At 39.1% G+C, this 24,235-nt stretch overlaps 1 protein-coding gene across 2 annotated transcripts in view; it reads right to left on the minus strand.

The window, feature by feature from the left end:
* The window catches only part of MED12L (mediator complex subunit 12L), a gene marked incomplete at its 5' end in the record, with an annotated part of 324,843 nt that overhangs the window by 19,934 nt on the left and 280,674 nt on the right, over window positions 1-24,235 (minus strand). For both annotated transcript variants that reach the window (XM_082655449.1, XM_082655448.1), the window contains 6 exons: window positions 486-718; window positions 2,386-2,475; window positions 16,099-16,310; window positions 19,693-19,849; window positions 21,575-21,937; window positions 23,765-23,926. In XM_082655449.1, the coding sequence (XP_082511575.1) occupies window positions 486-718; window positions 2,386-2,475; window positions 16,099-16,310; window positions 19,693-19,849; window positions 21,575-21,937; window positions 23,765-23,926 (1,217 nt within the window). The remainder of the gene's footprint in view (window positions 1-485; window positions 719-2,385; window positions 2,476-16,098; window positions 16,311-19,692; window positions 19,850-21,574; window positions 21,938-23,764; window positions 23,927-24,235) is intronic.

Raw genomic sequence — 24,235 nt, forward strand, 5'->3', positions numbered from 1 at the left:
AGTCTTTTCATGATCCGGTTTTGCCAGCCATTCCTGAGGTGGAAAAGGTAGAAACTAAGATATGTGACAAAAGTGTTATGGGCACCGTGCACAACGAGTATTGCAGATCAACATATTCTAGTAAGGCACTGCTAAGGATAATCAACAATTTTTAATCTTAGATATTTATTGCCAAAAAACCTTTTTAAAAGAGGAGGAAAAAAAGAACATTGGAGCTAACATGGTGGTATCATTGAAAAATATTACACAAATACTATGGGAGATGTGAGTCAAACAATAAGGGACTTGAAAGGAATAAACGAGATGGGGCACTGCTTCTTTTGAACCACAATCTGGATGCTGCTGAAGATGAGATGACGATGAAAATTATATGCAAATAGGCAAGCTCATAGGAACAATTATAAAGCACCATGTCCTAGAAGAAGCACGGTAAAGGCGAGAATTTGAGTGTCCACCACTGCCATCATTATTTCCACATGCATCACCTCTGAGAGCCACTCAGGGGCTGCAGGTACGGCGACGCCTGCTGCTGAACGTAGCCACTCGGCGGCTGCTGCTGCATCTGTCTGAGTCTTTCCATTAGCGCCGGGTTGGAATGCGCAGCCGGATAGGTTCTGGAATTATAGGTAGGAGACAGGACCACACTGCCAGCCTGCTGCTGAGGGGTCTGCTGCAAAGGCATCTGCGTTCCGTACATCGTATAGCCCTGGGGCATGGTCTGCAGGCAGGCACAAGGAAGGAAGTCAATGTTTTGATTTGCCCCCAGCTTTCCTATCGCTAAGATATCGAGGGCAAAAACAAAGCCAGGAGGAGCCCCCTGAAATTCGCCGTTCTCAAAGACTCTTTTTAACTCAAAATACGAGGAAGAGCACTCTGGAGGCAGAGAGAGGAGCCCGAAAGTTATACAATGAACTGTTTGTATAATGATTCACCAGAAATTTCAATTAAAGAGCAAAAGGAATCCTCACTTGGTTAAGAGATCAGTTTTAAGCTCAGTTGCTTATTTTGAGGAAAGGAAGGGCAGGTTTCTGCACAGAAATAATCAGGCAAGCATCTCTGCCTTTAGTGCACAGATGGCATCAATGTTCAACAGATCCCAAGCATCATTAATGTTGTTTCCAAAATTAACCAGAAGAGTTACTCATGCTCAATGTAGATTAAAATCATGGAGTACACTTTCCTTGTATGTAACTACACTTCCTCGGATCTAATGAATATCTCTGTAGTGACCAACCAGTTAACAAGAACAACAACAACAAAAACAATCAATTACCTTAACCAGAGAATAAGGGTGTCATTGGTGACTATTCAATAATCTCTAGTTCTGGTTGGACTGCAGCCTGTTTCAGCACTCTACCAATAATCGTTAATATATGAGTGGCTGATTCTCCAAATCTTGACACCCAATGTAAATGAAAAGCTTCAGGTTCTGCTGCGTCACTATCTACAATTTACAGAACACAGTGCTGATTAAAATAGAAGAGGACTGCTCTTCAGGTCCTCAAAGTACCACATTTTAAGGTAGTTGAATGGCTCTGACTTGGAAGACAGAGTGAGGGACGATGACCTTCCTGCAGGCAGCGTGCAGGGATACAGGCTGTGTGGCTCGGTGCCTGTGAAGGCCAACCTTGGCCTTCCTTTCAGCTGCGGACACAGTATGAACCGCTGGCCTAACTAGAGGCCTTGCCAACATCCCTGGCCTCCTGATTATCCATCCTTGAGAGGGATAGAGTACAAGGATATGGAAGCAGAAATGACAAAACTATTAGAAAAAATAGCTCAAGATTTGCATCATATTAAGGCAAATCTATCATTTGCTGAATAACTGCTGTGTATCTATCTGGTGCTTTGCTAGTTCCATAGGTTGTCTTAAATCCCCACAGTGTTCATCTCTATTTTACAGAGAAGGAAACCAAGACTCAGAGTAACTCGCACAATGTTACACAGCTTGTAGGTTGTCAGGAATTTTGTCAAGGTCTGATGCCAAGGCCAATTATCTTCTTATTCTACCATGATTCCTCTTCGAAGCTATCTTTGAATATCATAAATTCAATCATGAATTACATCATTATACATTATAACATAAGTACCCTGGCTGGAACTGTTCATCATTTCAATATCTACCATCATCATTAATAGAAAGGTATGAACTGATATTTCTGATTCAAGAATTTCCTAAAATGTTTCATGCCCTTTAATCAATCCTGAGACTTGTTTAATAATCACTGGTAAAGCTTTGTTTTTGAAATGTCAATTATAATCTATAAGCAGAAGTGACTAAGTTCTATACCCCATGAGGGAATTGATACCCTACTTACCTAGTTCCCCCCTTCAAATAAAGAGCATTAAAAATCCCAGCAGCACCTACAAAGCAAACATGGGTACCTGTGCTTGCTGCAGACCTGGATACTGGGGGAGCTGAGGGGAGGGCCGTGCTTGAGCAGCAAAGAGAGCAGCCTGGTCCCCCGGCTGGCCCTGGAAGACAAAGCCAAGGCGGCTCTTGATCATAACAGCAAGGGCATGATCCGAGCTCCTGGTTAATTACTCCCAAAACCCCTGACACCATGCCCTATGTGAGAACAACACTTGCAGATTCCAACCTGCATTGAATACTATTTCTCATCAATTTCCTATTAACAGTAGAGATTGCTGCACTTATTATTTCTTCCAAAGACGACTACAGATGTCCCCAGTGATCACACATACATAAACACAAGCCCAAATAATCAATGGTCAGCTCATCAGAGAGGCTCTGAGTCAGCTTTCCTGTACACTCCAGGGTACAAATGTCCCTCTAGAGTAAAAGGCATGAGTCTCTAAGTGTGAAATCTGAAACCACAGAGTTGCCTCATCCTGTGCCCATAAGTAAGAGAACACGTGGTACACGCAGATGGCATATACTACCTTCATGACTTTTTAATGATGTTTCTTCAGAGGGACCTAAAAATTGCCTATTTAGCCATGTATGCAAGGGATGAATTTGGGATCTCTTATGACTCTAATAATCAATGAAAATGTATAATAAGTTAATATCAAATACAGTTCTAACCAACTACAATGTAAAATAAAACCAATTAACATCTGTTCACCAGTCTTAATTTAATACATGTTTTGGCCTGAGGAAAAATAAATATGTTCCTAAGAGCAGCTGTATGTATTTTACATTTTGGCGGCAGAACCTATTTCATGGAAGCTTGCGGTATTAATCACAGAAGGAGGCCAAGCTTCCGACCACCCCTTGGTTTTTTCAGGACTTACTAATGACAAAGAAATGGGGTTTATTCTAGGATATTTCACCACTGTTTTATATCACAGATGTCCTCATTTTTTTTAAGTGCTAAAATACAGTTATATTAAAAACGAATTTTAATGTTCTGGGAAAGTAGTGCAGCTATTTCTGGCAGGGAGAAAGGTATAAACATTTAGCTTAAGAGGGAGAACACCAACAATTATTAAGCATCTATTATGTGCCAGGGACTGGGCTTCTTGTTCTTATTCCCATTCTCTCACAGGAACTCTGCAGGGAGGGGACATCATCCCCAATCTCTTCAGGTAGGAAAAGCCAGGCTCAAAGAGCCTAGGTAGCTTAGCGAACTCACCCAGCTAGACCTGGCTAAGCCGTGAGCGCTCAGGTAAGTCTGCCTCCAAAGCCTAGGGTTTCTTCCATTATGATGAGATGCCTCCATATGTGATATCAAGGATGAAAATATTTAAAATTTCATTTAGTGCTTATTCTTAAGGGACATAGAGCCTTGTAAACTCACCCCAATAAGAAACCAAAAGGAGACTCTTTATTAAGACTTGTTAATGAGATTTTGAAATGAAACGTATACATCAGACGGTGAAGCCTTTTCTCTGATCCCCACATAAAATCACTCGAGGGCAGTTAAGAAACTTCGGCCTCTCCGAAGGTGGCTCTCCACCCATACGCGGACCAAACACAAACTTCTGGGAGCATCTGCTATGGTATCTACATGTAACAGCTTCAACAAGAATCTAACTTTCCAGTGTAGGGTACCATGAAGATACTCTGAGCCTTTAGCTGATTAATCTAAGTGCAATTATATCCCTATTTGCTTAAGTCTAAGAAAAAGAGCCCAAACTCCCTCTAGGAGAGCTCATGCCACGGGAGTGTGGCTATCTGGAGCCTACAAGTATTGCCCCAAAGTATCCAAATGGCCCTTGATCCTCCAAACACTAAGCCAGGGAGTCATTAAATCAACCAGATCTTTACATGCCGCTCCTCGACTTGGTGCTCCCCAACAGCATTGTCCAAGGTCCCTGAAACATATACTGCTGTGCCTCTTGGTGGGGATAAATATATGTATATTATCATTTTTACAGAAGGAAAGAAAAATGAATTATTTCTGTGAGTTAGAATCTTGAGATCCCTAAGTAGTCTAAAACACCCAGGCCCTTTTTTGCCTTGGAGGGAAACAAGATGCGATGTGCCTGTGACAGAGGCATGCGGATACATAAAACAGATGTTTTTTAACTCTTTACTCTTCCTTTGCTTGTTGAAGAACCTTAGGAAACAAACTATGACTTATATGTAGTGGTGGATCTGAGTTACTGGGCAACACTCTTTTTTTTTTGTTTTTGTTTTTTGTTTTTTGCGGTACGCGGGCCTCTCACTGTTGTGGCCTCTCCCGTTGCGGAGTACAGGCTCTGGACGCGCAGGTTCAGTGGCCATGGCTCACGGGCCCAGCCGCTCCGTGGCATGTGGGATCTTCCCGGACTGGGGCACGAACCCATGTCCCCTGCATCAGCAGGCGGACTCTCAGCCACTAGCGCCACCAGGGAAGCCCAACACTCTTTTATTGACAAAGAACAGTTGAGATTTTGGAAATTTAAGAAATACGAATTAAAAAACATCTACATTTTTAAAAATCACAAAATTAACATTCAAGGAAAAACACTATAACTTTGAAAAAAAAGCAAGAAGAAAGGGGTGAAAAATTTCAAATCAGTTTTACACTCTAAAATTCATGTACTCTTCAGTGAACCCTTTTTAGTCTAAAGGTAAACTGTTTATTTGTAAATAGACTATATTCCCTCCCATCGCCATTCCCCCCCCCCAACTCGCTACTTAAGTACAGTAGGTAAGGGTTCTAACATTCAATACCCTCCCTGAGGAAATCACAAACACCTCACGTTGGCCAGCAGCGCTCGCCAAGGGCTTTTATCGTCATATTTGCCCTCAATGAAAAATACCCATCTCTTCTCCCAAACGGAAATGACCTCCTCCTGCTCTCTGGTTTTCCCAGAATAATGACAGGAACAAATTATTTCAATTTGTAGAAATAGTTCAATCTGTTGAGTAAGGAATGAATGACCAAGAAGTTCTTTAGTAACTTGAAAGATTTTACAGATGCTAAACGAGGACCATAATGCGGGAATAGGTAAGAAAACTAAATATAGTAAGAGTCTTAAAATGTTAGTAGGGATGGTTTTGCTGCATTCAGGAAGGGACTATATAAGGTATCATCTGAACTGGGACAGGCCAGGAGAATGGGGGCAAAGTGAGACCATGCCTGGCAAATTGTGACTTACGGTCACCTGCGTCGTACATAACCTACTTATCTGTTATTTTCTGAAAACTATCTAAGTTTTATTTGACTTTTTTTTTTTAAATCAGTTCCTAGCACTGTGTCTGGCATATAGTAAGTGCTCTATAAATATCTATTGAGGAAACCTAAGATCTAAGATTTAACTTAGTTTATCTGTGAAACAAGAGTTCCAGAGGTAAACTGAGATTTATATTTCAGGATAAATTAGTTTACCAAGTGCTTTCCAATTGCCCCATATTTTTAAGTACCATCTTTCGTTTTGAAAACTCACTTTTTAATTTAATTTTTAGCACCTGTCATTCTAATGATTTCTTCTTTCTGCCTTCATTAATACCTGGAGAGTAGCTCAATTGCCCCTCTTGATTTATTCTGCTTAACTGCAACAATCAGAGGCAACATTAAGTTCACACTTTTGTGGTTGTAAAGGAGGCTGGTTTCTGAGGGAATATCTGTGTCTAGCCAGGGGCCACATTGTGCTCCGGCTCCAGCTCCCCTGGCTCAGGTACCCAACGTACACGTGCTAAGAGAGTGAGCCACAGTTAACTGGGAAATTCTGATAGCTACATGAACCCATCTCTGCATTGCTACCCAGGGTAAATTCCTACATGTGGTCTCTCTCGTCTGTTTTTATACATTTTGCTTTAGGCTTGCCTCTGGGTAAGAAACAGAAATCTATTATATTTTCTAAAATTTCCACTTCCTAAAAACTTTTAAAAAAGCTGTGCTGTTCAATACTGACTCATCTTGCTGGTCTTTATAAGAACAATTCTCTCTCTTACTGCTTTATTTTTAATTAGACAAGAGAAGCATCTGAGCTCAGAGAGATGTAGACTCAAAACCTCTTGCATAATTTGAAATGAATACATCAAGTTAAAAAAATTTTTGATAAATCATCCTCAAAGATAATTTTCAATCTTCTGGGTCTTGTTCTCTTCATTAGTTCACTCTCTCAGTCAACTGAGAAAATGTGAGGGTCTCTTTCTAAAGGAGAATTGGTTATAGCTCCAATTAGCAGACAGTTACAATCAGCAGCATTTCAGAATCAGGGATCTTCTATCCACTCAATTCACTAGTAATGTAGTTTTTTTCAAATCCTTATTTAGTAACTTTCCAATAGTGTTTAAGGGTTGCAAGTAGAGAGACAAGTTGTGCCTGAAAAACCACAGCCAGATGTTGTGACTCTGTTTCTGAAAATGCTGATTTAGGAATAATAATAAAAGTCACCCAACGAAAACCAGTGGGTAATGTTTCACGAGTCAACTAGCAAAAAGGGTTTTACTTGTGATGACTGGTTTGGAAGGTACTGGGTAATGGTGCCCAAGGTTAAACAACAAGTGGCGTGAACCCCAAGTTTTGGTCGTCACATTATACGGGTGTATTTTGATTGCAGGCAATAGATACACAGAAAATTCTATCATTAAAAGAGGTCCTGTTGACCAGTTATGCTTAATTCTTTTATAAAGCTTCCCATCAAATATAACTTGGTTGGCAATCGATTAACAGTAACATTAACTGCTGGAACCACCTGATTCATTTTGAAATAAACACATGTCATACAATAATGAACTTTTACAATATATTCTGTTAACATGCCCATAAAGGAGGAATATAACATATTGATTGATTGAGTATACATACACATTCATTAAATTCCTGATATTGGAGAATATTAAAGAAAAATAAGAATGGTGAAAAGGACAGCAAAGATATATATACACATTTCCATTTATTTGAATGAATATATAGATCATATAACCTTTTGACTTTAAATACCTGATGAACAAAATATTGTGTCTAGTTTTTTAAAAAGTAAAATCAATGGTAGATGCAAATTGTATTCTGTTCAAATTACATTATCATCTGAACAATAAATGCCCTACAGCAAACATAAGCTACCTGAAAGATATTTTTAAATTTGATCGTTTAATTCAAGTTTTTTTAAAAACAAAAACCTCGCCTGCTCTCTGTACAAGTGTCAAGAAAAATTGATAGAAAAATTGACTGCTTTCAGAAAAGTCTCCAAACTTTCCTTTGTTGAAAGAACTATTAAAGAAATTGCCTATATGACAGTATTTCATAACTGAGATATTTTCAAAGCTTGTATATGCCATTAAGGATATTTTCACCAATGTATAGAAAATGTTACCCATTAAATTGGCAGTGAAACGAGTTGACTTACATTCACATCTGAGATGTGTGCTCTTTTTTATTCTAATGCTTCTTGGGTTTATGTTGTGGGTTGGCTAGCTGATACAGAAACCTATAAGTAATTTAATGCAAAACATGCATTCTTCGCTAGCCCAGGCAAAGCAGTAGAGATGAAGTCTTATGACATGCATGCACAAGACCTATGCTCAAAAAAAACACCTTCTCCATACCGGAAAGAAAATAGAGATGATGCGTTCTGTTGAGAATTTAGGAAGAACCAGTGAGTGGGATGTGATGAGAAGGGCATGTTTCATAATGACAGTTTTCATTATCTTGCATTGGCCTGTGAGTCAGCATGCCATGCGTTCCTCTACTAATGAGGTGAGTTATCGCAGAGAGAAGCGAGAGCTCGGGAACAGATGGGTTCAGAACTGGGACTGAGATGAAGGTACACGAACTGGCCTATGTTCCCAAGCCCAGGCCACGAACGTCCACTGGTTTCGATACCATACACGTATATGATGAAAATCATGAGGCAATCAAAGGGGACAACTTTCAGAAATAAATTCTGTTAAAGTGAACATGGTCAATGCATTCATGATTCTGTGTTACAGTCTCAAACATAAACCAAGTGAGTAACAGTGAAATGAAGACTATAATAATTACCAGCTAGAGGGGAATAACCTGCTTCTCATTCTGATGTTCAAAGAATAATGCTATAAAAGTTTACTTAAAGAAAAAAAAAAAAAAAGAAAGTAAAAGGAATGACAGACAGCAGGGGTGTTACCATTATGTTGTCAAAGTCTTCCAGAAGGGAGACAGCAGAGTTACAGAAGTCCTACAGAAAGGGGACAGCAAGAAAACGGCAGACAATACAGATAAGATTGTTTAGCCTAATGATGTGGGTAGCCAAAATACATAAGAATTAGTTCATTTTAAAACAATGTTTCAGGGAGTCAAGACTTAAAAAACCCAGGCCCTAAGAGTTCATATTAATTTATATGCCAAACAATATCACCATAGGCTGGGACACAGATAAATAATACGGCAATAGTCATATAATGGAATAGCACATCCTGGAGGTTGAACAGGGACATACAAGAAGTAGGGGGGCTATCAGACCCAGATAACTTCCCGAAGCTAAGGGATGCTCGCACCTCGGTGTAAGCAAAAGAGCGCCCAAGTCCTTCTCAGCCCAGAGCCGGGCGAGAAGCGCTCAGGACATTTGGGTCACATGAAACACACAAGACATTAAGTGAACAAGTCATATATTATTGGAGGATGTCATTAGATAGCTCCATCCCCAGTAAATGCAAATGAAAACAGAGCATCAGTTTAACCACACATTCAATCAAGCAACATAGACAACAAATATTCATAGTGCCACTAGTGTTTACATGCTAACAGGGAGTCTAATTTAGAAAAAGGGAACCATATGCTGGGGAAAAATATTCCTGTTTCTCAGGTCAATGATCCCCTTGCTTAATCATCTTTATGAATGAATTCTAAGTGACACTTAGTCTGAGACATTAAAATTTTTCTGTTCACTGAATTTCAGAAATAGAGATGAGGCAAAAAATTCATAACCCTAATGGAAAAAAAGAAAAGTCTTTTACTATACTAAGAATGAGAAATCATAGGAGGAATTTCCCAACAAATAATATCTGTTCTCACCATTTTAGGGGTAGGTACATAATTCATTGCATCTATTCATTTGTCTTTATATCCAACTACCACCTTTGTATTAGTGGTTCACTCTCTCAGCCCTCTACCCCTATCTTCTCCCCGTTCATAAACATCAAGCTGTGTACACCATCTACGAGATCACGACAGTTGCACAATCATAATGTCAGCAAACGACATGGGTGCCTTCCTCATCCTTCAAGTAAATAGCGAAATACCAGATATTAAGTAATAAGCAGAGCATCTACTTTCCTGGACATGGTTTCCACCCAAGGAACAAAATGACAGGGTTTAGGACATATTTACTAGCTCAGTGTTTTTTGTCCTCCTAAGTTCATTTTGTCACTGAGATGTATGAAAGTTGTACTTCTCTGAGTCAATGCATTAAAGATTCTTGTCAAAGCTCAAGATTTGTTTCAACAAGTCTATTTTGTACACCTTTACCAACTAAGAACCAAATTAGTTTGAAAATATGCTCAAATTATAGAATCAGGAAAATTACAGAAGGGAAAACTTAAATTGCTGGTAAAGTTATAAAACATGCCTAAACTCACAGGTAATAAGAAAATGCAAGTTAAAATGATGTAACGCAACACGATTTTGCCTGCTCTGAATGAGGAAATTAAGGTCTGACAATATCAAGGGTTAGTGGAGGATGTGGAGGAAAGAAAACGCTCATTTATAACCGACAGGAAGCACCACCACTTTGGAAATTAAATCCACATTTCCACTTCCACGTACGTACCCTACAACTCAGCACGTGCAGAAGACACGGACAAAAATGTCTACCGTAGCACGGTTAACAGTAACAAACAATTGGAAATAACTGAAATGATCATCAACAGAATGGATAAATGTTAATACTCATAATGGACGAGTATCCAACCAGGACAAGCAAATACATAAAACCAAGTATAACAAGGTAGATATAATTAAAAATTAGTCAAAACAAAAAAGTTACAAAACAGTACAAAAATACCTGTGTGAGACTATCATAATGTAAAGTTTCAAATCTGAAAGTAATACTATATAATGTTTATGTCCATGGATGCAAAAATATGTAGTAAAAATAAAAAAGACATTCATAAGAAAGAAAAACATGAAATTCATGGTAGTGATTACCTCTTTTTCTTTATGAGACAAGGGGCCTCATCCACGTCTGTAAAGTTTTATGTAATAAAAGAATGATCTAGAGCAAATGTGGCCGAACATTATTATTTAATAAAGCTAGGTGGTAAGTACATTAGTGTTTGCTATATTATTGTCTCTTCTTGTACGTTTGAAAAACACTGCTAAAAAGAGTGAGTAGGAGGTAAAGAGCAAAAGGAAGGAAACATATTCCAAGGTGATACCATATCCAGAAGGTAGATCAATTACCAGACCAAAAAGGATGGCTGCTCAACTGAAATGAGCTTCATCAATCCAAGAGGCATGCTTTCAGGATGTTACAGAGACACTTTTGCCAAGGAGCTGACAACTCTGGAAGGCTCTGACTCAGTCAGTGTTCTTTCATTAAATTACTTAATTCCTTTATTTGGATACACAGTGACGGCACCTGCTCCATGGTTAGATAACTAAGTGTTCTTACCAGTAACCACCAGCTATAACTGAGCACATCATTTATATCTGTCAGAAATCTTCCTCTTTAATATAATGAAAATCCTTACGATTCATTATCTGTAGCCAACAATCAATTGCTTTCTTCCAAATGTGTCTCAATCAAATTAAGCTAAACGTACCTTTTATCTTTCACTGGTCTCTCAGAATAAACTGTCTAGCAGTGATTATTACAAAGAACACAAGATGATTTTGTGTGTTGAAAGGGAGAAGTCAGGATAAAGTGATATCATAAATCAAGGCACAAAATTAAGTTCTCTTCCTGTATCAAAACTTAAGATTCCCTTCAAAAGCCCCTTCTCTAGAATACTGATAAGGTGGCGGGGGGGGGGGGGGGCGGGGAAGGGGAAGAAATTACCTTGTGTCAGAAGAAAAATATTAGATATAAGAAAAAGGTGACTGAAAAACAATTTAAGCAGCATTTGGCATTATTATAACCAACATTCTATATTTTATGATAGGTCTCATGGGATATGTGGAAAATAAAATATTACAGTGATATTTTTATAACAGTGAAATTGGAATCAGTCCCTCTAAAGTTTGTATCACAGAATTTAGATGGTAAAAACATACTGCTCTAAGAAACCAAAATGGCTATTAGGAAAACTAAACAATCTTCAACATTCCTTTTTCTTGGTCTCTTCTACTGGTGGCCACCGAACACCAATCATATTAGGGACAATTAATGTAATTATACAAGTAAAGCACATACTATAAGCCAGCCACCGTTCTAAGGGCTGTTACAGACGTTAAATCATTAATTTCACAAGAACCCTGTGGAGTAAATGTTGCATTAGCTCCATTTTATAGACGAGCCTCTGAGGCACAGAAAGGTGACAAAATCACTATACTGGGTCCCATTTAAATAAGGGACACTGAGTAAGGAATGGAGGGGGGGAGAATTTCTACTTCCTTGGATGAAGACTACAACTGAGAAAAATGACAAGTTTCCTCACCTAACATCTTTGTGCATGTTAATATGCACTAAAGCTGTAAGAAAATACACCTGATTATAATAACAGTCACTACATCAAATAACTTGGTTAACAATACCTAATAATATCCATGCTATTTAGCACCTGTTTTCTAGACACTATTGGTACATTCCTAAGGAAGTGTAAGACGGTTCATAACAGAAAATTTCATGACCAACTGAAGCTGGTATTCAGTCTCTGTAGCAGAATCAGAATTATTCTATAATGGTTCTCTAGTTTTCACTGTGCACCATCTAAGGCTAGATCTTCCTACACACATCAACTCTGTCCATTACATGTAAAGAGGCTAAGGGGACTCTGCAAGGTCTGAGATGTATCCAGAATTCAGGAATTTGTGCCCTCTCTGCCCCATCTAGGTTTTCAAAACAACCATAGCAGAGGTTGCTGTTGGGAGAAGTTTCTGGAAGCACTCAGAGGAAGAGGTACGAGATGAGTCTGTGGATAAAAATCAGGTTGCTAAGGATCAAGGCTACTAAGAAACTCCAGCGTTCTGGAAATAGCTGCTCAAAACATGAATTCATTCAATAAACATCTCATAGATTTCTATCCTCTGCTCAGTAGGTGGAAAGATGATACAAAGTATTGTAAGACCCAATGCCTGACCTAAGAAGAGGGGGCCAGCCGGGGGTCACCGTACAACCAGCCTGAGAAGCTAGAGTCACATCCAAGGCTTGGAGCAACCGGTCAGTCTTTAAAAGCAGCTGCTACAATTCCAAGATAAGTTTTGAAGGTTAAGTAATTTGAAATTCTCCAACATGTTTGTTACATTTAAGAAAATGGATTCTGTAATTAGAAAATTTGTAGGATATGGAGGAAAATGATACCTATTTCATCTTCTCTATAAGAAGCCAAAAACTGAAAGAAAAAAAAAAACCCACAAGTTTGTATGTAGCTAGAGAGAATCACATTCTGTGTATGCGTTTAATCCGAGAAAATGCTATTGCCAAAATCTGAATCAACATTTCTTACTATGAAGGATATGGGTCAGTGCTTACTAGAAAAACAACGAATTGCATCCAGAATCATATATGAAAACACTGTTATCAATATCCCTTATATTCCATGTAATTCTGCCTTTATTCTAGATTTTTAAAGATTACCATGAGGAGAATTTTTTTGTGCCACGATACCATAGTTAGCTAGATTCTAGGTATACTAATCCATGATCTACTGGGAGAGAGGAAAGGGGCTAACGTTTCCCTCAGAACCTCCTCGGTGCAGGCACTCTAGCAGATGCTACATACAAGTCTCATCTACTCTATGGAGGACCACTCCATCCTGTGACTGCACCCCGTATGCATTTCTCTTCCTTTACAGAATTCTATTTTTCTCAATTATCCAACACTTCAAGAATGGTGAGGGAGAAAAAAACATGTCTGCTTCTGAAAGCCCTTCAGAAACTCCAAAGCAAGTTTCAACAGTTAAAGAAAGAACATGGGGGAGAAGGAGAGGTGACTATTATACAGGCACACCTTGGAGGTACTGCGGATTTGGTTCTAGGCCACCGCAATAAAGCGAATGCCTCGATAAAGAGAGTCACTTGAAGTTTTTGGTTTCCCAGTGCATATAAAGGCTATGTTTAAATTATACTGTAGTCTAGTAAGTGTGCAATAGTATGATGTCTTTTAAAAAGTACATTTTAATTTAAAAAAATACTTCATTGCTAAAAAATGCTAACCATCATCTGATCCTCCAGTGAGTCATAGTAATAACGTCAAAGATCACTGATCACAGATCACCATAACAAATATAATAACAAAAAAGTCTGAAATATTGCAAGTACTACCAAAATGTAACACAGAGACACAAAGTCAGCAAATACTGTTGGAAAAACAGTGCCGAGACTTGCTCAATGCAGGGTTACCACAACCCTTCAGTTTGCAAGAAGTGTAATATCTGTGGAGTGCCACAAAGCGAAAGCACAGTAAAACAAGGTATGCCAGTACAATCACTGTTACGAAGCTGAGCTTTTATTACTTGAAGAAAGAACTCCTGACTTCTCAAAAGGAAAAAAAAAAAAAAAAAAAAAGCAAGATAAAAGGAAAGAAAAGAAAAATCCAACATGTGACAGAGTTGCTACAAAAGAATCAGTTAAAAAAAAGAATGCATTATCAGTTAATTCGTATTGGTACCAGCAGTACAACCCTAGATGGTATGAAAGAATAGAGTCAGGTATTTTTGAGTGTTGTGAGTAATGGGGTCCTACAGTGACGTTTTAGGTCGTAAGTCTACCTTCTCCAAACATGCAAGGATATTTCTGAATACGTGAAGATTATTCTATTGAATCCCCTTTAAAAAAATTTTTTTTTGCTTTAGGGGAAATAGCTTGTCATGGCTTGTGTCAGGAAGTGAACTTCTGAGGACAGGTGTTTCACCTATAAATGACACAGTGAGCTCCTGCCCAATTAGAGACATTCAAAACTGAATCTAGCAGTAATAGAGTGAAAGTGGGCTATTAATAAGTCAAATTCTACCTTGTGATAAAAAGGTAGATAGGAAAAAATAAACATTTCTTATTGGAAGGTAAATTTTACTTAGGCTTAAATTACTTTAAAAGCGAACTGAATTCATTCTAGTAGAATAATTATTCGACTTCCAGTAAACTTTTTCTTGATAAGGATTTGAAACAGTGATGTAACTTATTTTCATTCATCCCCAAGAAGAGCTAAAATCCCACTGAGGTTTTAAATGACTCCAAACATGCTGCTTATTTAGAGAAAAATCAAGGCTTCTTAGGGATTTTAATCAAATCTTCATCACTTCTGTGTAAGAAGTAACTTAGGCCCGTGTTTCCTGACACCCAGGGAGTTTGAGTGATCAAAAATCTCTGAGAGCTCAGGGGGAGACAAGCATGTAGTGACTGTCGTTTGTATTCTCATGTGGTTCAAACTACATTCCCCTCTCCTGTCCTTCTTATAACACAGGTTAGAACAAATAATAAATTAAAAAAAGGAAAAGAACCATTTTTAAGACGGCATAACTAGCCCTACCACTCCCATCCCCCAAATCACTAAGTGGACTTCATGCAGAAATGCCACAAGTTGTACAATGGAGACGCGTCTAGAAAGTTACTCAGAACACAAAGAATATTTTTAAAAGCGTTAGAATTCCTTGCTAATTTGAAAATCTGTGGTTGTTCTTAGAGCAGGATACACTTGTAGACTGGCTACTTCCTTTGAGGATCATAAAGTACCTCACTCAAGGGTTGCTGTGAGATCTAAGACAAGCAACACATTAAAGTTCTCAAAAAAGTAAGTGCTCTCATCGTGTTAGCGGCTACCGTCAGCATCACCCTAGTGCAATTGTTCTAAGAAAAACCGGAAAACACAAAAAGTGTACAGAAACTGGAAGAAAAAGTCACATTCTCACCTCCCTCTTTTTACTTTAACATATTTGTACAGATTGGTGGGTTATTTATGAGTCTATACTAAGTTTCGTGTGACTTCCACCAATGTTAAACAATCACTATCATTTTAAAATGTATAGAAGATGGGGTTATAGGGCATAAAAATAGAAATAAAATAAATCAAGAGTTAAAGATATCCATATACTGACTGTCACTTGTAGTGTATGTATTCTTTGCCTACTGTAGATCTTGTGAAGTATATACTAAAAACAGAGTCTGTGCAGTACAGGGCACTGTAGGAGAAAACCTAGGAAACATCAGGGCTTCAGAGCTACAACCTCAAAGTAATACATCAAATAATAATACGTGAAAGTAGAGCTAAAAGGAGTACAGAATATGGTGATAACTATAATAGGGAATGAGTGCTCAGAGAAGGTCACTTCAAGGATAAAAGTCCTGTAGCTTCCAAGTGACTAGAAAATCATTAGCTCTCCTTTTTGTTTTGAGGCATACTTTGAATGAACCTAAGACATTTCAAGTTCTTATTTGATCCATGATAATAGTAAAATACAAGGGGGGGAGAAGCATGTATCAACCTGTACGAGGGAGATCCACGTGCACTCGCTCGCACAGGTAAACAGGCGTGCATGTGCAGCAAGAATCTGTCACATCCCCACTCTCATCCCTAGTTAGAGGAACTAATGAAACGTGGAGGAGGACACTGCTGATCGGGACAAACCTGTTGGAAAGGTCGCGTCTGGGCTTGCCTGAGAAGCCGCTGTTGCTGCTGCTGCTGCAGAAGCTTCATCTGTATCAACTGCTGCTGCGACGTGATGGCGTGAAGGGAGGGCGGCTGCATCACGGCCCCCGAGCGCCGCTGCAGCATGTTGGACAGAGCTTGCTTGGTATTGGTGGGGACAAAGGAGCCCGCGGGGTCCAACCTGGAGCCACCTACAAAAGCAACCGGAAGGAAGGGCTTTCTGCGCATGTTAATGCAATAGGTCTTCCTTACTTTATTAAAACACAGAAGTCTCACCCCCTGAGCCTCACCTGAGGAGCTCAGTGGGAAGCAGGGCACTGCCCCACCCTCTACAAATATCAAAGATCCCTAAGAGTTGCATAAATTCCAAACGATGGGGAGGGTGACGTCTAGTGAATGATAATATTTGAATGACTTCACAGAGGGCCCACTTTGGTTGGTAAAGTGAAACGCCCCGAGATGCAGAGTCACTGGCACAAGTTCAGAATCATGTGGGTTCTAAATTATGCGAGGCGCCCCGGGGACACGTTACTTGCACAAAATGTATTGCCTTCGTGGGGTATTTTATCAAGTATGCTAAGCCAGGCATAGAGACCCTTTTGTAACTTTAAACCCTTTTGAAGTTCATGGTATTTAAGCTTCTTTACCACAGCAAAATAAAAATGCCTGTTTTTCGGTAGAGAAGCATGACAAAACTTTAAAAACCTGAAATGCTCGGAAGCTTCAAATACCATGATTCTAAAGACAAAACACATCGTTTTTGAAGGGCAGACGTCAAATAAACAAGAAACATTAATTATAGCTTAAAAAAACAAATGAAAACCTTAACATATTTGCATATATAATCTGCCAAATGCCTTTAAGAGGAAAAAAAAATTTCAACATTTACTGGCTTCAAGTAGGTGTCAATCCTTCACTCACCAGATAGTTTATATTCTTGAATGTATGTGAATAAGAAAACTTCTATATAAATACCTTACAAATGTTATACTTTTTCTTTAAACCAACTTGTATGATGGAAACAAACATTTCAACACTGATCACTGGAAAAACCCACATTCTTTTAAAGACTCAGCGTCACAATCAGCAATATGATTTATGAAGTCATTCAGCAGCATTTGAAGAACATTTGGAAAAAAAGTGGGAGGTCAATTTGAGTAACATGACAAGGTAACTGTGGTTGAAGAATTGGAAATATACTAACACAACTTTATTGACTCATTTTATAAGTAGGAGACATTCTTTTTAAAGATCAGACTATGATCTACTTCTAATTTCCCTCACTTTTCTATAATCTTATACCTCTGAGTCAGCTAAAGAAATAAGATAGAATAAATACACTGAAGCCCTCGGCACAGTCTTACCGAATTAATTTCCTCCCCACCTCTCACCAAATGCTCTTTATTATTCACATGCATTTCCTTATAACTTTACCATCTTGGAGTGTATACATGAGAGAGAGAGAGATTGCTAAAGGTGTGTGTGTGTGTGTGTGTGTGTGTGTGTGTGTGTGTGTGTGTGTGTGTGTGTGTGTGTGTGTGTGTGTGTGTGTGTGTGTGTGTGTGTGTGTGTGTGTGTGTTGGGGGGGAAGGGCACTTTTGCATTTTTAAGAATGTATGAATGCAAGCAGATGGTACATACTCTTCCTCAACTCCATAGGATTTAAAACTTTATGAAAATCTATTAATTCACACATGTAAAATCCTCATAATTAATTGTTTTCTTCAATTCTTTTTCTTACATGTCATGATACCTAAGACTTACCTAATACCTAAAGTTCCTCAACTTACAAACACCTTTTACAGTATTCTAGGGGGAAAAGGGTATGTGCCTTTTAAAATACTTAGCCTTCAATTTATAGACAGTCCTGTGTTTGATTTCAATATCTAAAAAGTTTAAAAATGCTTAAATTCACAAGGACTTTGGAATTAAAGAGAGAAAGTCAAAAGAGAGGATGAGCCCTTATTATTTTCCACATTTACCACTGCCTAGTCTGTTCTTTCTTTTGTCGTCTACATCCTATTCACTCAATAACCTATTTTTAAGACCCCACTACAAGCCAGACACTGCTCTAAGTTCTGGGCATACTATAGTGAGCCATGAGAAAAAATACCTGCCCTCATGGAGCTTACATTCTGGAGAAGGCAGATAATAAACCAAGAAGTAAGTAAAATATAGATAGAGTCTATAAACAAGTGCCGGTGCTAGAAAGAAACTGAAGGAAGAGGAGGGGAACAGAGGGGCCAGGGAAAGGGTGTGGTTTACAGTTTAAAACAGGGTGGTCAGTGCAGGCCTCAACCCAAAGGAAGCAGGCAGTGAGCATGCAGATATCTGAGGGAGCCCACTCCAGGCAGGGGCCAGCATGTGCAAAAGCCCTGAGGTAGGATATGTTAAGATCACTTACTGAACCTGTCTGTTGTGTCAGGCTATCTTCTAAATGCTATATTTTTAAAAACTCACTGTAAATTATATATGTGTGTTCGTCTGTGTATGTAATATAAAACTTATTTCATCCTCCAAAGAAAGAATGAGCATTTTCATCCATTTTGCTTACTGCAATACCCTAACAACTAAAACTGTATCTGGCGCACGATGAATGAAGCTCAATACATTTTGTTGAATGGATAACTGAATCACCCACACTATGAGGGTATATGTTAGCACGTCCACTTTACAGATGATCAGACTGAGGCACAGAGAAGCTAAGACATGGTGGAGATGATACAGTAAGAGGGTGGTAGAGCCAGAGTTGAAGCAGAACTGTAACTCCCAGACCAGCTCTCTTAACCACAGATTCAGAGGACAAAATATGGATTCTCCCCTACTGTAAGTCAAGAATCAAAATGTCATACTCCAATTACAATAAAAATCACAATATAATACAGAACACAGTAAGGAAAAATTACTATTTGTTAGAATGTCACATCCTAACAAAATGCAGGTTGAGATCTCAAAATAAACTGTTTCACAGAAACGGGCAAACTTTCATTTAGAAAGAAAAAATTAAATTCATTTCTAATTAAGAGACTTCTTTATTCAGAAAAATCTTTATTCTAGATATAAAATCTACTTGGGCTTGAATCAAAGCAATACTAACATTTACTGTGAATATGGTAGGATTTCTTACTGATATCTATTTGCTGCACCAAACTTCTGAGATCCTTCGTGGTATAAACAATTTAAAAGTTATAACATGAGGAAACAATAAAAGACACTATAATAGTGTCTAATAATTCAAAATGCTGATAAGAATTATATCTGATAAAAGCACACGCAAATTTCACAACACAAAACTTTATCAACTTTTTATCTTATAGCTGAGATGTGCATCGGTGGCTAATCTCCTTCTGACATTGGATGAAAATTCCAAAAGCGACACATGAACTAGTCACTGAAACTGAAATCTTAGAAGAAGGAAAAAACACCTTGAGTGGAGGGAAATTCCAGACATGTCCACTGAGCGCTCACTTCTGGAAATGTGCAAGTTGTGTGGAGGTTTCAGTTTAAAAGCAAAGAGAACCCCAAGCTATTTCTCCCCTCGGAGTCCCCTGACTACGCTCCGTCTTCACATACCTGGAGTGAGAGCTTGGCTCTGAAGGAAAAGGCCGGGCTGCTGGGGCTGACCCATGAGGTTGTAGCCCCACAAGGTGGACTGTGGGTGATGCATCATCTGGGAGGAGACGGGTGAGTAGTTGGGAGGCACTCGGTACATGTTGCTCTGTGGATACTCCTTCAACACGGGGTTAAAGAAAAAAACAGTTACTTAACTCCACACGCCACAAAGATAATTAACGCAAATTCCTCCTATCACATTACTTGAGAGAGCTCCTATCCCAGCAGTCGGCATATTCTCTGCAAAACACTCATTTAAATTAAAACTCTCCCTTGACTTAAAATGTACATGGCTACAGCAGGGGAAGTTGGAAAAGGATCTCTTCTGCACTCTGTGTTTAAAATACTAAAAGCACATTTGGAACACCACCCACGGCCGAGAAAGTGTCTTTAGGGGCTGAATCTCCCGCTCACTGCATCTTACAAGGCTTTCCTGATACCTTGTACCTGGATGAGAATTAGCCAGAAAGGCCCACAGTACTTCAGAACCAGTCTCCAGCCTAGACAGTGTCTTAGTTCCAACTTTCAGTACAGCACTCTGAAGAAGGAGATTCCCCTTCCATCTTGTCCCCTTCCGCCCCTCACCACACTTCTTGCCCAGGGCTTTCTCTTCCTTGGAGCAACTGCAAAGCCTCTAAGGATCACACCTGAATGCCTCAATTCCTCCTTCTCCAGCCCTGAAGGATGAAAGGAAAACTAAAGGCTCAGTTCCCTGCAATATACCCGATTGAAAAGAGGCAGCTTCAGGAAAAGTATGGGAGAAAGGGACATGACCAGGATGCACCTGGGGAATGAGATGAGTCTGAGGTCTTTTAAAGCATCTGAAAGGAACAGAAATGCATCCATGTGGATAGACAGGCTAGGAGACCCAGACTTGGGGGAGTGGCAGTCTGAACCTTATTAAAACAGTCTGGACCTTTTTCAAAACAAAGGGATATTGGTAGGAAGGCTTACACGAGAAGAGGGCACTGACATTCAAGTGGCACCCAAAAGCAATGGTGGTCATTTCTAGAATAATATTAATCACCAAGCTATCAGCTAGGAAAAAATGTTTTGGTTTTGACATAGGTGAACAATACCAATAATTAGTCATGATGACTGAACGACAACTTGTGAATATTTCTTCCACTGGACAACAAGAACGCTCTCGAATTTTATAGAAAAATGTCACAAGTTCCCTCTCAAATATTTTCCGGTGAGTTTAAATGGAAAGCTATTTTACATGTTAATTCTATAAAATTATTTCTAAGTTACCATCTCATAGATTTCTGTTTTTTTCAGAAAAGGTTGCTCTAGGTAGGGAAGGCTAACAGGGAAACAAGAGGTAAAACTGTTTCAAATTATGTTTATTTTACTTCTTATAAAGTCTGAAAATATGGTAAAAAGTAGAATATAGAGGACAGTAAGATGGAAATGGTAAACTAGGAAATCTCAGAATCATTCTATTAGATAGATCAGATGGGGTTTTATCTAGGGAAAACAAAGAGTTTTCTATGTTAATTTACTACAGATATCAACTGCCCAAAATACAAAAAATATTTTAGACACCTCATAATAAAAATATGTACGAGGATGAGATTTTGTAGGTCAAAAAATTCAAGTTTCAAATTTGAGAAATTGTGAGACAGTGAAATATTCATATTATTCACAATTGAAGCCTAAAATTAAACCAAGTTATGAAAAGTAGAGGAGGTTCTGTTGATGACATCTGAGCCGTCAGGACAGCTTACAAATAGGCTTATACTGCGCCTAGGAATGTTTCTTAGGGATATAATTCAGGAACTAGTAAATCTGCTAGGAGACGCTAACGTGCCCAAGACCTCTCTCTACTTCCCGTACTCACATCAACTCTCGAGCTGGATTTCGTCTTGCGCTTCCTTCCCTTTGTCTTCTTCTCTTCATCTGTTGTGGTTTTTCCTTGATCTGACAGCTCAGCTGATTTCCTCTCCGGTTCCTGAGAAATGGGAGATGTAGGCCCTTCCTCTTCCTCCTCAGGGGGCAGGGGCAGCGGCTCGAGGTAGTAACTTCGGGGCTTGGGCATGGGGTGTGTGTGATACAGGAGGAGGTGATGCTGTTCCTCGTACTTGATGACCTTCCGGTCCACTCGGACAGTCCCAAACCAGGCCCAGGACAGAGGAGCTGGGTTCTTCTGACCCTCAAACAAATCCCACGGGGACACCTTCTGCTTCGTGGAGACCTGGAGACCCTGTGGTGAAATAATGCGCTATGACCACTTGCTCAGATCTTTGCCTGATTCGGAGGCCAGGCTTGCTCGGGACATGGATTCAGAGAACATTCTGCCTCGTGGGGGCCTTAGAGAACTCTAGCACAAGGCAGATGGGCTAAGTGATGAGTCCAGGCTGACACTAGATCACTGAGAGCGGCGGCTACAATCCAGACCTTTAACTCCAGTTCTACGGTCCTTTATACGACACTGTTCAGGCTGTGACACCAGACAGTACAGTAGATTTTACTGTAAATGGCATTTTTTTCCATTTAGTTTTTTTTTTTCGCAAAAAAAAAAATTTTAAAAAAACACTGCAAAGTTGATCTTACTATACTGAACTGTAAACCTTTGGAATCTATTGCTTTTAAGATAAAACAAATCTTAGGAGTCAAGTTATAGTCAATCTCTAATTGAGTTGGACTTGATGCAATACAGGCACCTTTCAGGTACTTACTTGGGCAGTCTCTGAATAGTTAAGTAATATTATTACAGAATTAACTTGAACCAACAGGTACAAATAAAGACCTTCAATTCAAGCTTATCTCTACTGAGTGTAGAAGAAGAAATGTTATTCTGTTTCTGAAAATAAAAGTTTCTTGTTTTTAACATTAATTGGCACTGTCCCTTGGTCCTTTCCCTGGCATACCAATCTGAAAAAATTTTTCTTCCAAGTGACCCTGAAAATAACTGCTCAAGTTACTTTGAATAACTTATGAATGCTCCCGTTCCAAAGCTACACACACTCTTCCACGGTGGCTTCATCCAAAACCAAGGCTCACTTACCATCTGTATTTTGACTGTTTCCTAATATCTGTCTTGACATTAGACCTCTTTCCTGGGTGCCAAGACCATGTATCCAAATGTGTCACCACTGGAGAGCCCACCAGCACTGTAAACTCAACCTGCCCCTGACTCTAGCCTTGCCTCTCTCCACAACCGTGTGGGTACCAGCACTCAGGGCGCTCTGATTTACTGCAGCGCTGCATCTTGCCTACAAGCGACAGTCTCTCATGCCTTTGCGCAAACACTTCCCTGTGCCTGTACCACACTCTGCCTTAACTCCTGGGCTGACTCTTAATCCTCCAAAATGATTCAAGCGTCAGTTTTCCTAAGGATCCTGTTCTGACTACCTACCCTACATCTGAATGTGTTGGCCCCTTGTCAGCGTCCCCTAGCACTCCGTACCAGGACACACAAATCTCACCACACCGTAATCATCTACTTCCTCTTAAGGGTAGGAACTCTGTCTTTCATCCCTGTGATCTCAGAAATCTGTGGCCGCTCAGTGTTCATTGAAAGAGTAACTGACCACTCTTCTCATATTTTAGAGAACCACGTTTAATATCTTATATATATATCAAGTGTTCATTAAATATTGTTCAGTTGATAAGGAAATAAAGTGCCCTCACTTTAAAAAAAATTTGTTTACTCAAAACAGTCACTACATGAAGACTTTACCAATAAAAACTTTCTCATCTATTAAACGTATTCTGTTTCCAATTCTGCAGTAAAATCAAACCCCATCTTTGCTTTTCTTTTTACATTAAGGTTTTACTTACTTTTCCCTTGGTGGGCTTCAGAAATTCACTTAAATTCAGGAACAGTTTTAAATGAAGATCTTCAAAGATCATTATCTGTATGATAATGCCAATAACCGTTGCATTTAAATGACAAGGATATGTTTTAAAAAATCAAGAAACAATAAAGTTAAGATGTTTTACATGCCCTATAGGAAGACAAGAAAATGCATTTTGTCTTTGTAAGTTCATGCATTTTTATATATAAGAAACAAACATTTACTCTTGCCTGTTTTTTGTCTATAGAGTCGAATCCAGCAATTTTGTTTCCTTTTGTGTCAATCAAGGAGCCCATAGGTTCACAAGTGATGACATCACATGTCTGTTTTGGCAAAGGTAGCAACTGTCGAACTTTGTCAATACTTTCTGACCGCTTGTCTCCCAGCTCTTTCTAAAAAAAAAAGGGAGAGAGAAGTAAGACAGAAATTACAATAAAGGCAAAAGTTAACAAGAAGGAAGTTCCATTTCCTTTTTTATAGCTGGAATGTTCTTTAACCTTGAAGACGGTCTATGGGGCAGCTTTCATTGAGAGTGGTGAGGATGTTTCATTTCTTCTATTTAAGTAGAAAATAGAACACATATAAGGACACCCTTGTTACACAACACACATCAGAGTGCTGAAATGACAAAAATCCAGAGTAGCATTTGCAACCAGAAGGCAGGAGCTGCAGCACGGAACACATTCCCCAATCCAGGGTCA

This window comes from Grampus griseus (assembly GCF_964374135.1).
Source record: "Grampus griseus genome assembly, chromosome: 5".
Classification (NCBI taxonomy): Eukaryota; Metazoa; Chordata; class Mammalia; order Artiodactyla; family Delphinidae; genus Grampus; species Grampus griseus.